Below are 17,423 nucleotides of genomic sequence, written 5' to 3'. Positions count from 1 at the left end.
TGTTGTTGCTGTGGCTGCAGAGCCAAAGGGGAGAAAATGCTCCCAGAGGAAGACTGAAAAGGAAAGTTAGGGGAGGTTAAGGAGGATTGGTTTGCTCGATTTGTTACAGGTGAGGAGCAGAAAAGCAATGAACAGAAACAGCATTACAGCAGCTGGATAAAGAAATCAGAATTCTTTCAGGTTGAGAAGAAGGTCATGCACAATTCCTGCTCAGAAACTGAGGGCACAACAGTATCAGATGCCATAAAGAGTGTACAGAACAATAGTAACATTGCCTTTTGTCCTGAATAATAAAACCTTGCATTGGTGAGGAAACTGCAAAAAGATGGGAGCAAATGACAAATGAAGGGACAAAAACAAGAGGAATCATCGTTTGACGCTCCCTAAATGTAACCAAAAAACGAAACAGCCAAAGGTGTGAAGATATTTAACCCTGTGATGCATTTCCACCTTCCAGGTTAGAACTTCTGCTGTAATTTGATCTCCATTTCTTTTATTTTCCCTGCTAAATTTGTGAGAGCAGGGCCTATTACTCATATTTGGTATCTCCCTACAGTGCTGAGAGTGAAGTTTTCAGTGAATACTTGGTTACTGAAGCAGAAAAGATATTAAGAACTGTGCTGAAATACTTCAATTTTTTTCAATTTAACGGGCATTAACATCCTGAATTCATATCCTATATTATATAGCTAAAAATGACTACTTTATTCTTACTCCAAAGACATTCTAACTATACAACTCTTTAAAGACATTTCAGTTGTTTATCCAGAATAGGAAGAATTAAATACAGTAGCCTTGACATAGCTGATTATTTAATAAAAAGAGAGGAGGGAGAGCTTCATTTTGATGAAAATGGTTTCTCAATGGCCTGCTGTCCTAACTATTTTATCAACCAAAATTACAAAGAGTTGTAGAGGACAGGGGGTGGGGGGGGGAGTATTATATTTATTGGCCCCCTACCATCTGGATGAATAATTCTCAGCCCCTGAGCTCATCAAAGAGTAAGCAGATAGGAGGTCCTTGGAGGTCACACACAATTTAAAACTTGCTCATCATGCTTCACATGATAAAGTTGGAAGGAAGACATTGGCGGAACATGGAATCAGAGGAAACTCGCAGACCGGAAACAGGAGTGCCAGGGAGCAAACCCCTCTCACTAGGCTAGGGTTCTCGGTCCACTTATTCAGGCTCCTACTGTACTGCACATTTCCCTTATAGATTACACATTCATGCCATTCAGATCCCTGTCCTCTAACATTTGAAAGAGATGACCTGTTAGATGGTGGAAAGAGGCACAAATAACGTATATGCAATATTAAAAACTTCTGTTTTCTAATATTCATAAAGTACAATGAAATAATTTTAGAGGACCTTCAAATAGGATGACAAGTGCATACATGATATTTTATTTTATGACTGAAATTTCAAATGGGCCCCATTGCATTAAATGAGAAGCAGAAGTTTTGGGTACAAATGATTGGCAGCTGGCTCTGTGCTGCTTTCGGAACCGTTGCTTTTATGATTGTGATTTGGAAGGACGTGGCTAACATTTACTCACTGCCCTAAGTTCTGTGCCTTTATTCAAGGCTCTAAGAAAAATCTAAGCTTCGACTCAAGATCAGATTAAACAAAAATCTCAAGCATTTCTTATTATTATTTGGTGACAAACAAAACTAGCAACCTCCATCGCCACCTCCCCACTCCCAAATACATTCCTGATTTCCTCAGGGGCTTAGGGGGAAAAAAGTTGGAAATAAAATTTAAAATCAAAAGCTACAAACTTTTTAAAGAGTCAACTTTTTTTTTTTGCCTTTTTAAAAAGAAGTTTAGATCACTGGCTTTACTTTTGAGATACTTTTGAATCTCAGAACATTAAAATCACACCAGATCATTTTAGCCTCTAAATAACTCTTGGCAAGGCTTTAGCTATTATTAATGTACCCTTGTTTTATGTGGCTTTCACTTACGCCTACTTTCATAAATGGCTCTAGATTTCTCGTAGAGCTCATATGGGTCAGGCTTCCTTGGGTCAAAGGCCTCTGTTGAATCAGGAAAGGAACTCCTGTGAAGGGCAGGTGGGAAGGGCAGGTTCTGTGGTATGGCAGGAGCAGATAAACTCGTCTGAGGACTGCCTTGATTCTCCCATCGGTCCATTATCTGGAAAGTCAAAGAACAGAGAAAATGACTGACAAATTCTTTCCTGCTATTTCCTTTGTTACATACCACAACCTTCACCTCTAAGCGAGACTTTCTTGCTCTGCAAACTTTTCTTCCACGAAATGTTTTAAAACTTTGGTATAACTGCCTTGAGAGAAAAGATCCTATATCTGCATAATAAAGTATCATACTGTTACAAATACAAGTGGTGCCTGAATTTTAAATGCAAACTTATATAACCTTGGCACCTGTAGGCTCATAATTTTCAGCAAATCACTTAATCTCTCTGAGTCTGTTTTTTTTTCTTCTATAAAATAAAGATAATATGTATCTCAAGATGATTTATGTGCAAGTGCTTAGAAATATTTGGTATAATTCCTTTTCTAATAGGGTTCCAATACATTACATCATTTTAACTGAAACAGAAGAAGGCAAAGTAGCCAGCACGTCTTCGTTTGGCATATCCCAACCATCTCCTATACTTGAACATTCAATCACTTTTTTTACAGTTTACAAGTAATAATACAACCATGTGGGATTTATGAATTGTTTAAAGTCTTCGGTGCAGCCTCATTTACGGTTGATCTGGTGTTTTCTTCCCCCAAATACTGCTGCTGCTGCTGCTACTGCTACTGCTGTTGCTACCACCATAATTTATTAAATATCTATAGGACACTTGCCAATTTACCATGCCCTTTCACATATGGCATCTTCTTTAATCCTTACCATTTTCCTGCGAGGTAGATAAAGCAGGAACTAATATCCTTTTATCAAGGAGAAAGCCAGGTTCCCTGAGATCACCTATTGGCACTACCAACTTCACCTTCATTCAATGATCAACTGATTCCTATTCAAACTCACCTACTTTTCTGCTTTGAATAAACCTGCTTTGTGTAAAATTAGATTAAGTTACTCTCTTGCCTAAAATTCTGCATTGGGTCAGCATGGTCCTCAGGAGAAAGGCCAAACTTCCTAGTGGGACATATATGGCTCCTCATGACCCAGGCTCTGCTCACCTTTCTTTGCCTTTCTCATATCTGCTGATGGTCTCTTATCCCATTCCCTCGGACCCATCAGGGTCTCTCGGGCCTCTGAACCTTTGCACACTTTCTTAATTTTTCCTTCTACCTGTAAAGTTTACCTATTTTCTGCTCTTCCATCTCCCTTCCTCATTTTACCTAACTGCTAGATTCAGATGAGCTGTCTCCTGTTCTAGAAGCCCTTCGTTGACCATTCCTGATTTGTTTACATGCCCCTCTTGGGTGCTCCCATGGCCCCCTCTACCCCCCCCCCTCACCACTTATCAAACACAACTGTATGACTAGTCTATCCCTGTCTCCTCAAACAGATCATGTTGGAAACAGAGGCTGCAGTTCTTCTCATTGTTGTATTACCAACGCATAGCAAGAACTCAGAAAATGTGAAGTGAGTGAATGAATCAATAAAATATGAAATCTCTTTTTTTCTAAAACCAGTTTTGATATACATTGTTGAACTTGGCCGAACTATAACTTTCTGTACCCGACTGCACTGTCCTGTTTTTGTTTTCATACTGGCTATATTTTGGTCAGGGCTTCAATGCCAGCAATCACCTATCAATGATAAATATTACAAAACTGGAGGGGACATGAGGTACCATGTATGGTACAAGTCACTATGTAACATAATGTTCCCCATGACCTGCTCACCTCCCTGGGACTGTGGCAGGGGTTGGGTGAGCCAGCAAATTAGGAGACAAAGGGGTCATTAACCCTTGTCTCAATAAGATTGGTGCTATGGTCTAAATGTGTGTGTCCCTCCAAAATCCATATGTTGAAATTCTAACACCCAAGGTGATGGTACTAGGTGGTGGGGCCTTTGGAGGTGATTGGGTCATGAGAGTGGAGCCCTCATGAATGGAATTAATGTCCTTATAAAGGAGACCCCAGAGACCCTAGTTCCTTTGCCAGGTGAGGTTACAGAGAAAAGACGGCCATCAAAGAAGAGGGCCCCAGCAGCACTGAATCTGCTGGTGCCTTGATTTTGGACTTCCCAGCCTCCAGAACTGTGAGAAATTTCTGTCATAGATAAGCCATCCAGTCTATGAAATTTTGTTTTAGCAGTCTGAAGAGATTAAGACAAGTAGCTTAATTTTCATTTGTTTTCTATACGCGTATGTACTACCACCAAGATTTCATCTGAACAAAGATTCTAAAGCTATCAGGGATGGAAAACCCCTGGTCGAGTTCTATTTCCTAATATTGAACATAATCTCCAGGAGAGCAAAGATGTCGAGCAGCTGTCAGCGGCAGACCCCGGGTCAGAATCATATGTAACAGGATGCTGTTTTACGTAATAATACATTGAGGGGAACACTGGTAAATTTGCTTTAGAATTTTAGCTAATTTTCTGCTCAGTGGGCCTTTTGCTCTCATTTAGTAAAAATCTTTAGATATGCACTTCATAATTCATTTGCTAGCAAAATTCATCTAGGAAGCCATTCTGGGTTCCTTTGGTCATCCTTCTGGCTGTCATGGCTATGATGGGAAGACCCACATTTGTGGGTAAAGGCATATTCTTTTTTATTTTTCACGTTGACTTTAGGTACCACGTGGATGCATTCTGGCTGTGACTTTCCCCCTTCTGTGTCCAAATATATGATATCAAATTGTAAAAGGTACATAAATTAGAAACACAGTCTGAGTAGCTGTGTGTCCCACTTGTCATCATAGGGCTTCAGCAAATGTCTAGCTCTTTCTCCCATCTTCCACTGAGAGTTATCCAATACCCATATAGGACTTGCTGGTATGTGCGTTGTTCGTGTACAGTCACTGGGGCAAACATGCTTCAGGTGAAAGATCAGCATTTCTAAAAAAAATTCTTAAAACTAGAACAAATAATGCTTTGGGTACTGTTTGAGAAAGTTTCTGTGGCAGATAGACAAATTCTACAATTTTGCTAGCACAGAGATGGGGGAATTAGTGAAGAGTCCAGTTCATGCTTAGTAAAGCATCTTACTGTGACATTCATCAACCCTTGAGTCACGCTGTCAGGGTTTCTTAAGATTGTAGAGCAGAAAATCACTGTGCCATTGAAATAACTGAAACAGCATACTCAAAGTCCTACACTCCCATGTTCCAAACTGACTTCTCTGCCGTCTCCCTCCCAGAAGATCACAGAACAAGCTGCTGCCCTGGGGTCAGAGGTCACCCCTGCTCCCGGGGGCTGAGGTGCTGATCTGACGGCACCTTTTGAAGGGTGCCCTCTGTTGACGTCTCCTTTCTTTCTTAGGCAACCTGGCCTCTGCACTTTTGCTTGCTTTCCAGCTGGGACTCCAGTGCTCACTGAGCCACCTAGATTCCAATCCTGTCCGCTGGCCCAGGCCCAGGGCCTCACTTGCTTCACTGAGTGTCTTCCTGGCTGTGAACCATCTAGAGTCACACTACCTGCCAGGCTACCTGCCAGGCACTGGGGCCTTGTCCAGTCCCCAGTGGTTTCCATATCTAGGATGATATTTATAAACATCTCACTAAAGTAAGGAAAAATGGAAATGAAGTCATTTTCTAGGTCTGGGAGAAGCCTGGTATCTCTGCTGAACTTGATGAATGAATGCCTGACTGTATGAAAGGACAGTCACCTACATCTCAGTGGACAGAGTGCACATACAGTCCACAACAGGCATCAAACAGTAAAACAGGAAAACCAAATTATGGTGTGGTTAATTTTTTCAAACCCATCTTCTGATTCTAGGGTGCAGACTGGGAACAGAGTGCTTGTGAGTAAGGCAGGCCCTCCCCCAGTCCCATGAAATACTCGATCTAGAAACTGTTTCCTTCCTATGGGCGGGGAGGGGAGGTAGTCTACACACACAACTCACTATTTTAGGGCAGGGCTGGAGGCGTTTGACTTGATTCTGTACTTGATAACTGAACTTGGATCCCTTCCAGATGGAGACAATGAGAACTCAGTACATTAGTGTGTTACTTGTTGAATGGGAAGTGACTATCTTGATGTGGATCAGTAGGACAGGTGAGGGTCAGGAAGCGGCAGGGCCAGAAGGAGGAGAGCGCTCACTCAGGATAACATCTCCTTATCCTGACGGGGATGTCATCAATCCTCCTCAGAGGAGAGAGTGTATAAATCCAGACCCTGTGGGCATATGTTTATACACTTGTTTAAATGACTAGTTTAGCAAACTATGTTCATTTCATAGAATGATTCATTTTTTAAGGGTTTATACGTGGAGGGTGTGCTTTCCAGGATGACACTTTATATTTTTGAGCTCAACATGTAGAGGCACTGTTTTAAGCCACTTATTTGGATTAACTATTCACAGACTTTTCACAAGAATCATATGAGGGGGTATTATTATTGTCCCCATTTCACAGATATAGAACTTGAGATACTGCAAGCTTCAGCAGCTAGTTGAAGGTCACAGAGCTAGAAGCAAACTGTGAACCCCCACAGTATGCTTCAGAGTCTGCACCCTAAACCACACACCACACTGTCTCTTATTATAGGCCTTAGTTTAAGGAGTCTCTCATAGCCACATGGAGGACATTACATCGACAGTCATCTATCTTCAATCAGACTAGGATCTGGAAGTCCAAACTTTAGCTTTTTTAGAGGGGTGTATGGGTCCAGGATTAACTGTAAATTGAGTTCTATAAAACCTTTTTTGGAATTATTGACTACGGATATAATTATTTTAATGACAGCTAATGCTGTAATTATGCCAAATGGCATAATTTGCGTGTAAATGTGGTACATATAAGGAAATCTCTAAATTGCATAAATGGAGCGCCATGATGAGGTTGCAAGTTTTCTTGTTAAATTAGATAAAGGTGTATATAACCACAGAACAGAGATTTAACTTTGTTGATGAAAGGAAGGAATTAGATTTTGGCCAAGATAAAACAAATTTCATTTTAAACATTTTTAAATACTTCTCTTCAAAGTAACATCATGACTAAATGGTTTGCTAAGCCCAAACAGGTCCGGTTTTCCTATCTGGTATTCTCTGTGGACCGGATGTGCCAACTCCTAAATGGAGACATGCTTCGTGAGAACGTTCTGTGGCCCTGACACCCTCAGTTCATTGTCTCCAGCTCCTGGTTTCCTCATCTTTCTTTGAGAGAAACCTGGAGCTCAGGTATATTGCGGGGCTCAATAATACTTTATTTTCACATCTTCACCATTTTCAAAACATATTACTTAATTAAGCCTGTTATTGCACTTGGAAAGTATGCAAACATATATTATCTCCATTTCCAAAATGAGAAAATCAAGCAATTAGAGAGTCCCTCAGTAAAAGAAATTAGAAAAACATAAAATTACCCCCCAAATTCCCTACTCATTGGCCATACTAGGGACACTTGTATCTGAACTGCTTACTGTCAGAGGAAAGAAAAGAAGCAGGTGGAAAATGTGATTCCCTGAATTTTCTGGACTTGAATCACTTTGCGGCGGCTCTCTTTTAGTCATGGGTTTTACACATTCTAGTTGGGGGAGTGTATTCTAACCCAACATAACATGGGATCCTGGAAAACCATTCCCAGCTCTTGGGACTTGTGCAACTACTAGTTTCAATCGAATGGTGAGTAAAGATCATTTCTAATTGCAAAGCCAACTTGGCTAACGTCGACTCACAAAAAGATTATTAAAATGCTTCACCTCCTGTATTGACATCAAAATTACAGGATGATTCATAAAGGAACTAGGCCCAGAGAGGTTAGGTGATGGCAGAGATCACCAATATCTGAAGAACATTCAGAAGCATCACCTTAGTGAAGGTCAGGTTTTATGGGGGAAAACAAAATGTATGCATATGTGTATACATATATTTGTATATATACAACCACATATATTTTCACACATACATATATATTTAGCTTTGTATGTATTAAAATGCAAAAAAAAAATACAAATATATACAGAGCTAAATATCTTGTGGGCCAGATTTACTTTGCAGGTCAAAACCTCTGGGCCTATAACTTGCATTGTTTCTAAAAATTTTATGTTATAATGACTATAGTATTTCTGACAGGGAAAAACAAAAGGTTTCTAAAGTATTTTCATACTGAATAGTATTAATACTCATTTTGTAAGTCTATTAGAAAAACAGGTAGCATTGCTTTCATAGGAAAGTAAAATGAATTATTTTTGTATTTGTGGGACAAATACAAGACAAAGGGATGCAGAGGATTTGTTGTTTTGATATCACAGAATCTCAGAGGTGGAAGAGATTTTGAGGTCATCCAATTCAACTCTTGCTTAACGGGATTGCAATAATAACTAGAAATAAAGAAGCATAATAATTCCAACTTACAGGTTTTGGAGTTTTCCATGGAGAAAAGAAACCTGTAATAAAGAAAACAATATTTGAACTTTGAAAATACACCCCACTACCACTTATGGTTGGCATGATATTAAAATAATTGTGAGTCACTTAAATTTGTTAACAACAAACAATAATAACCACAGAAATTTCTGCCTGGCTGGATAGTTTTCTTCAAGGAGCCTAAATAATTTCATTGGAATTATATTAGTGATTTTAAGAACAATTTCTTATTTGGAAGTTGAGAATTCTGAGGCACAGAGTAGATGAGTATGTGTGTGGCAAACTGTCAGCCACTTTTCAAGATCTAAAATTGAGTCATCCTTAGGGATTTCTGTGACACAGCTTTAGCTGGAGAATAAAAGAGGAGAGAGAGACAGAGAGAGAGAGAGAGAGATAGATAGAGAGAGAGAGAGAGAGAGAGAGAGAGAGAGAGAGAATGAGAGAGAATGAGAGAGAGAAGAATATAGATAGAAATTTAGATTTTTAAAGGTAAATACGTTTGCTTGGTATTTATATAAGAATTTTATAAGAAGTAATTCTGCTTTACATACATTCTTTATATAGTAAAAATCATTCAACAAGCCTTCACTAGTCTCACATTTAATGTAAATACCTATATTATGAATCAGATTCTATTCTAATTTTTATGGGATTGTCCTCCCACTGAGATCTTCTCTAGAGCAGATATCTGTTTTACTACCCTAACATACTAGTCTGAGTACAATGTTTTGCATGAAGAAGTAGCTCAAAATGTTTGTAAATTGAATGACCCATGTATCACCAAAACCATTCTTTAAAAACGTATAGAGCCCTTTTTATTATCACAAATAGTATGATGATTGGACTACCTGTGATCCAAATGATTATTAAGATAATTAAAAGTAAACGATAGATTAATTCCCTTTACTTTTCCCCCTTTATCATTATTTTATCATATGATATCAGTTTTAAAAAATGTTAGTAAAAACCAACTTAAAAATAATGGGAGTGGTGGTGAAGGGGGCTGCCATATATTGGTCCTAGCAAGCCAAAATAAAATCTAGGATACAAATCAAAATTACTCTCTTTGCATATCATACAACTTCATTCAACAATTTGCCTCATTGTAATGTTAAGTGATATCCGATAAAATGCCCAGTAAAAAATGAAATTGACAATATGTCCCATACTATGTTTATCATCTTTAAACTGGGAATTGCACAAAATGAGAATATTTGAAAACAACCAATTTATAGTAGCTATTTACAGAAATCTGGACACACAATTATCTCGATGCTTAAGCAATCCAACTCAGTCATGGCATAAATATGAATTGTACTGCAATGCACCATTGTGAAGAAATGATGCTTCATTTTAAGAAAAGAGTGAAAGTATATAATGCATCATGTTTCTCAGCTTTCCCCGGAACCCAAGTTAAATTTAAAACTCAAGTGTAATAACCACCTTACCTAAGAAGATAGTAGAATTAGCTCACTTTCTCACATACTCTGTACCTTCTTATCTCTTTCCAACTAATGAAAAAAGAATTCTGTTCAATGTATGGTTTGATTAATTTACTTATAAGGATTTAATCACATCCGTTTTTGGAAATAGCTCAGTAAAAATTGTAGATAAATACATTAATCTCTTTGACTCATTTTATAGAATGACAATGAAAACAATTTGACAATTAATTATGAAGTGAAAGAAATTGTAACCTGTTGGCCAATTAACCATTCTTTTCTGTGAAGGATAAAATTTATTTGCTGTTTGACTAGAGAGCCCAGAAATAAACCCATGCCTATATGGTCATTTAATCTAGGACAAAGGAAGCAAGAATATATAGTGGGGTAAAAACAGTCTATTTAATAAATGGTCTTGGGAAAACTGGACAGATACTTGTGAAAAAAAAAAAGAAACTGGACCACCTTCTTACACCATATATAAGAATAAACTCAAAATGGATTAAAGACTTAAATGTAAGACCTAAAACCAGAAAACTCCTAGAAGAAAACATAGGCAGCAAACTCTCTGACATTGTACTTAGTAATCTGTTTTCTGCTATATCTCCTTGGGCTAGGGAAACAAAAGGAAAAATAAACTATGCAACTACATCAAACTAAAACGTTTTTGCACAGAAAAAGAAATAATCAACAAAATGTAAAGAAAGCCGATTGAATGGGAGAACATATTTGCCAATGATACATCTGATAAGGGGTTAATATCCAAAATTTATTAAAACAATCATACAACTCAACACTGAAAAAAACAAAAAATCCAATTAAAAAATGGACAGAGAACCTGAATAGACATTCCTCCAAAGAGTACATACCGATGGCCAATAGACATATGAAAAGATGCTCAATGTCACTAATCATCAGAGAAATGCAAATTAAAACCACAATGAGATATCACCTCATACCTGTCAGAACAGCTATCATCAATAAAGAAAAAAACAACAAGTGTTGGCGAGGATGTGAGAAAAGGGAACCTCATGCACTGTTGGTGGGATTGCAAATTGGTGCAGCTGCTATGGAAAACAGTATGGAGCTTCCTCAAAAACTTAAAACTAGAGCTACCTTATGACCCAGGAATGCCAATTCTAGGTATTTATCTGAAGAAATCCAAATACTAATTTGAAAAGATATATGCAGCCCTATGTTCACTGCAGCGCTATTTACGATAGAATAGATATGGAGGCAAACTAAGTGACCATCAATAGATGGCTGGATAAAGAAAATGTGGTACGTATAGACAAAGGAGTATTGCTCAGCCATAAAAAAGAATGAAATCTTACTATCTGCAACAATGTGGATGGACGTAGAGGGTACTATGCTAAGTGAAATAAGTCAGACTGAGAAGACAAATACTGTCTGATCTCATTTATATGTGGAATTTAAAGAACAAAACAAACAAACAAACCAAAACAAAACAGCAATAGACTAATAGACACAAACTGATTGTTGCCAGAGGGTGGGGGTTGGAGGGTTGGAGGAAAAAGGATTAAGAAGTACAAATTGGAAGTTACAAAACAGTCACAGGGATGTAAAGTACAGCACAGGGAATATAGTCAATAATGTTGCAACAACTATGTACAGTGCCAGGTGGGCACTAGACTAATCGGAGGGATCACTGCATAAATTATATAAATGTCTAACCACTATGCTGTACAACTGAAATTAATATAAAAAAATATTGAATGTCAATTGTAACTGAAAACAATTATTTAAAAATTATTTGCTATTTTATGGAATTGCCAGCAACACTTAGAAAAAAGGTGTAATTTATACATTGCCAAAACATTCAAATACACATACAAAATATACAAATATACATATACAATGCCAAAACATTCAAATATCTCAACTTTCTTTGTGTTGTCACCTCTTGGAGTGCCTGAACAGATTCTGAGTATTTGCTGTTTTACATTTGTTAGGTGCTGGGAGTTTCTTAGTCTCTGATATGGAAGTATTGAAAATGGTTCCTCTATAATGAAGCTCTCATCTCCACATGGGACATTACCTTAGAAGATGATTATTCCTCTCATGGAACATGAGCACATCATCTGATCTTTCAGTACTTATGGTGTCAGAACACTGGTCAAGGTCAAACAAGGACCAAGGGATGTTCAATTTGACCACTTCTCACAGGCACTCTGGCTTCCCATTCTTTTAAGGCTGTTTCATTCAGTCTAACCTCAGACCATTGGCATGACCCAGGACTTCTTCACTGCTCCCATGATGGGAGTTTCTGGAGTATTTCTAATGCTGAGTTGTGCTGCAGAGGCTTCAGTCTCCAGAGCAGTCTTTCCTCTTTCTGAATCATTATCAAAAAGAAGCTGCTTGCTGCCGAGCAAGTAATTTTAGGTAGCAAGAAATAGTATCAGAATAGACTTCTTTGAATATAAATAACTTAATGTGACCCTTTGTTTTTCTTTAGCAAATTATCAATCATGCTATAAACATTTAAATTAAGATGAATAGAAAACATATATTTTGGATAGACTCAATTTGGCCCGATTAAACCAGAAGGTTAAGTTTTCCACATGATTTAACTCCAATTTTCTGCTCAACTTCGTTGGAAGAGCTACAGAAATACTGAAATAGTGTGGGTCAAACCGTTTTATATTATAAATGTGTAATCATTTTTGTAGGGATGGCTCCTCCAAGAAACCTATGTAATTTTACTAACCATTGTCACCCCAATAAAGTTTAATTTAAAAAAAACAAACCCAAAACAAAGTGAAAAACGTTTAAATCTTTATTTCTGCCTTTTTTTTTCCTTCCCGAAATCATTCCGGTCAGAGAGAGCTCACAGCAGCCAATCGGCCTGGTTTGCTGAGAGGATTATTTTTGGGCTTTTTACCACCCATCTGCATAGGGAAACAGGAATTAGGATATAGATATCTTTTTCTTAAGCTTTTCAGAGCTGACAGTCCTCTTTATAAAACCAAGTTCATAAAAACTAAGAGTTTTTTTCGTATAAAAATAGTAGTAACAGTTCCTTTATGTTTTTGTTAATTTCTAGCTTCACTTCCCCTCCTTCTATAGAAAGTGGTATATTATAATTTCCTTATGGGATTAAAATTTCTTTATAATGACCCATGTTTTCCATACTGATCGTTTATTGGTGTGTGCTTGTGCGTATATACGTGTACAAATGCAAACATATTAAATTAATCCTGACTCTTAAAGACAACAAAAGTTGAAGACCTTACAGTACAGTTAAAAGCTAACTAAAACAAGAGTAGGAACATAAAAGGAAAAAATAAAATGCAGCTAAAAGAAAATTTAGATGCATTTAATAAAGTGCACAAAATTGAATTAGGTTTCTAAAATCTGTCTTCTTTAGAACCAGAAATAACACTAAAGTATATTTTTAATTCTGCACCTAAAAGAGAGATGGGCAGAAAAACAGAAACACAGTGCAAATAGCTTAGACAAGGAATTCTGGTACAGAAATGGAAGAGGAGAGAAGACAACACTAAAGTCATTGAAATGTAAATTCTACATGTCAACTAAATATAATTTTTAGGGGCGGCCGGATGGCTTAGTTGGTTAGAGTGTGATCTCTCAACAAGGTTGCCGGTTCAATTCCCCCTTGCAACTAAAGGTTGAAAACAACAACTAGACTTGGAGCTGAGCTGTGCCCTCCACAACTAGATTGAAGGACAACAACTTGACTGGGAGTTGATGGGTCCTGGAAAAACGCACTGTTCCCCAATATAAATTAAAATATACATATATATAACTTTTAATAAACTGTAGGTATATGGTAGCAGACTAACTATAATATGCCAAGTTAAATTTGAATTTCAGGTCAATAATGCATATTTTTTAAGTGTAAGTATGTCCTGTATACTGTATGAGACATATATTGCATAGGACATACTTATACTAAAAAATTATTTGTTGTACATATGAAATTAATTTAATTGGGAATTCTGTATTTTTATTTGCTAAATCTGATCACCCTATAGAGGTAACATTTTATAGGTCCATTTAAAAATGAAAAGACAGTGTCCTGGGCAACCACTTAAAAAGTAAAACAGAATAAGTAACATCTAATGCAGCTATCCATTCAATTTAGTAAAAAAACCCAGAAAATATTTAATATTTCCTTTTCTTACTCCCCCTCCAATGCTTGATTGCCAGGAATGTTGCTTTAGAGAAACCTGAGGATATTCCCTTTGCTCTACAGATCATTGGATTATGGTGGTTGCCTGTTCATCAGTAGCTTTGACTAAGGTCTCACCTCATGTGATGTAGAACTCGGTGTGGCTAACATTAGTGTCACAAAGGACCATTTTCAAATTGTTTGATGACTATTCAGTAACACTGCCTTATCGCAAGAGGAATGTTCCACAGAATGGCTCTTTTAAGAACCTACTTCTTCTGACACATGATACCCGAAATGAAAAAATATCATTGTGTTTATAGCAGCTTTGAAGGGAGAGCCCCTTTCTAGTGTGCATTTGTGATTTGTTTGGTAAGAGGTTATTTTTAAATTATTATTATTTACTTTCACAGGGCAAGAAAATGATGAACCATCCCAATTTGAATAAGGGATCAAAATAAAATGGACAGGGGCAGCTGGATGGCTCAGTTGGTTAGAGCGTGAGCTCTGAGCAACAGGATTATCGGTTTGATTCCCACATAAGCCAGTGAGCTGCGCCCTCCACAACTAGATTGATGACAACGAACTGTCGCTGAGCTTTCAGAGGGGCGGCCGGATGGCTCAGTTGGTTAGAACACGAGCTCTCAACAACAAGGTTGCCGGTTCAATTCGGATGGTGGGCTGCATCCACTGCAACTAAAGATTGAAAACAGTGACTGGACTTGGAGCTGAGCTGCGCCCTCCACAACTAGATTGAAGGGCAACGACTTGGAGCTGATAGGCCCTGGAGAAACACACTGTTCCCCAATTAAAAAAAAAATTAAAGAAAGAAAAATACAATGGACAGCAATTTAATCACAGAGTCCCATCGTGATATCTTCAAATTGGAATAACACCAAGGTAATATGTTGAGATTTCTAGGAATTTTCCCAAACAGAACTAAATCTTTCAATATGCCTCTATACGCCACTTGATATATTGAACTTCCATTCGCGGAATGTGAAGTGGTTTCTTTTTCAGCTGAAGTATTTGTTACAACATATGAGTCTGGTGTTGAAGATTATCATTATAGCCTCATGTATTTTGTAGGGGATTCTACAGCTACTAAAAATGATAGAGATGCAGGGGAAACACTATTTTCCTTTTTCTTTAAGCAACAGAAAAGGAGTAGGAATCAATTTGAAATAAAGACCTGTATCACTGAAGATGTCCACACCCTGGGTTATTAAAACCTGTGTGTTTTGTTTCGCTTAAAAAAAGGGAAGACACAATAATGTGAATTGAATGTACTAAACACTACTGAATTGTACACTTAAATATGGATAATATGGCAAATTTTATGTTGTGCATATTTTACCACAATTTAAAAAAAAGGAAAAAGAAGGGAGAACAAAAGTATGTGCGTATCGCATGGGTGTGAGAGAAAATAAGAGCAAGTGAGAAGGAGAGAAAATTTTTTTTCACAGTCCCCGTGGCATCTTGCCGGAAGCCAGGATCCTGGCCTGGACACTCACACGGACTCCCACGTCTTACGTTATCCTTTCATATAAAGGATTGCAAGCAATAAGGGAAACTTATATTGCTACTACATTTCTGAAAATGTTTCAGGGACCAAGAGAAATTCTTTTAATAAAGGGAATCATTTTTAAAAAGTTTTCCAAAGGGGAAAAATGCCACAGGGCTTTTCGAATCTCTGGTTAGGGCTAATTTGAGGGAGAAAAATACCACTAATAAGGTTAAATTTTAATTTAAAGATCCTCCTGTTTTCCAGCAGCCTGGCAAATTTTCCATAAAAAAATCTAGCCTTTGGTAAATGTAAGCCAGCAGGGTAATGAGCTAATTTCCACTAAAACTAGTTCAATATTATTCACTTTTTTCTGTTTTTTGACTGATTCATGTATTTCTTATTAAAATTCATTAGATGGGCTAAACTCTGAAGTTCCTTTAGATAATTTGTTTTAGCTATTTGAAGTCAGTAAAAGGGCAATTCTTCTTAATGAAACTGACCTAGGCCAAGAACCGGCCTTCCGTTCAGCAACCATGCAAGACAGGACCCAAACCTCATATCACCATGTTTCAGCCAGGCAAAATAGTCAATATGCAAAGAAAATTTCAAATTGGCTGCCTTCTTTGACCTGGAGAATGTATTTTTATATGGTTAGCTGAGATTTTCTCTGTAATGCTTTAACAGTGATCTTTACTCCATCATTTAAATAAAAGTGTTCTTATAACCACTATAAAGTGTTTTCAAATGGCTATTTCCCCCCTGGCTTTGTTCCTATGGACAGAATAATCTGACCATCCCAAGTAATCCCAATGAGTATCTAGAAAGTCTAAGCCTGCACATGTTGTCTTCTGATAAACTCAGCGACATAAAGGTATGTTTTAAATAAAGCAGGCCAGGTGGATAACTTGAACAGGAATAAAGGAATGGACTGGAAGGGGAAGAATTGTGTCATGGAGGCTAAAACTCAGAGCGAAGTCAGGTTTGCAGAAAATATTAGCAATTTCAAAGTTGCTAATGTTCTGAACAAGACCAAGAGCAATTAAGAGAGAAACTATTCTGTATGTTTATGACATGCTGCAAACAGTTGGCAAAGAAAATGTGGAAGGATATATCAGTGCTTGTAAACAGAAAATTCCAATTCTGAGAGTAACACATATTTTTTACAATGATGAATGTAGAATGATGAAGTATTTTTTCTTTTGAGAAAAATATCTAAAACCATCTTTATGTCATTGAAGACAGATTAGATGTCTGCTTTGGTACTTTACATCAACATTAAATAAATATTTATTGAGTTGTGAGTGCCTCACAAGCACCATAAATTCAACAGAAATAACTGGAACCTTTGATCTGTCTTCCCGAAACTTCTCTTCTGTGTTCCCTATTTTGTTAAATTTCACTTGCCCCTCCAAGTTTTTAAGATAGAAATCTGAAAGTCATTCTTAATATCCTCCCTCCCTCATGTCCTTATTACCAAATTCTGTCTATTCTGCCTCCAAAATCTATGTCAAATTCACTTCTCTCCATCTCCATAGCCACCATTGTCATCCACACCCACCATCATTTCTCGCCTGCACAGAAGCAACAACAAATTTGCTGATGTCACAGAATTTGATCATGCTTAAAATCTTTCAGTGGATGCCCATTTTGCGTTTAGGATAAAACACAAATCCTACAAGTCCCTACATAAATTGTTTCCTCCCAATTACTTGCTCTCCAGACAACTCATGGGTCACTCCACATATTGAAGCTCCTTGACCAAACTAGGCATTTCTAACCATGGCCTTTGGATGACCTCCTTCATTTGCCTGCCCTTTCTTACTCTTCACACAGCTATCTCTGACT

General features: G+C 37.5%; 1 protein-coding gene across 9 annotated transcripts in view; it reads right to left on the bottom strand.

Annotated features, from left to right (window-relative positions):
• Positions 1 to 17,423, bottom strand: part of MAGI2 (membrane associated guanylate kinase, WW and PDZ domain containing 2) — a 1,312,004-nt gene that overhangs the window by 156,661 nt on the left and 1,137,920 nt on the right. For 8 of the 9 annotated variants that reach the window (XM_074340644.2, XM_074340647.2, XM_074340648.2 and 5 more), the window contains 2 exons: positions 8,465 to 8,496; positions 1,968 to 2,157 (listed from right to left, as the gene is read on the bottom strand). In XM_074340644.2, coding sequence (XP_074196745.1) covers positions 1,968 to 2,157; positions 8,465 to 8,496 — 222 coding nt within the window. The remainder of the gene's footprint in view (positions 1 to 1,967; positions 2,158 to 8,464; positions 8,497 to 17,423) is intronic. The other variant, XM_074340646.2, reaches the window with a different exon arrangement.

Source organism: Rhinolophus sinicus, chromosome 4 (assembly GCF_057876585.1).
Source record: "Rhinolophus sinicus isolate RSI-liver-muscle chromosome 4, RSI-T2T, whole genome shotgun sequence".
Taxonomy (NCBI): domain Eukaryota; kingdom Metazoa; phylum Chordata; class Mammalia; order Chiroptera; family Rhinolophidae; genus Rhinolophus; species Rhinolophus sinicus.
The sequence above is the reverse complement of the archived record's forward strand: the minus strand, read 5'-3'. Positions and strand labels throughout refer to the sequence as shown.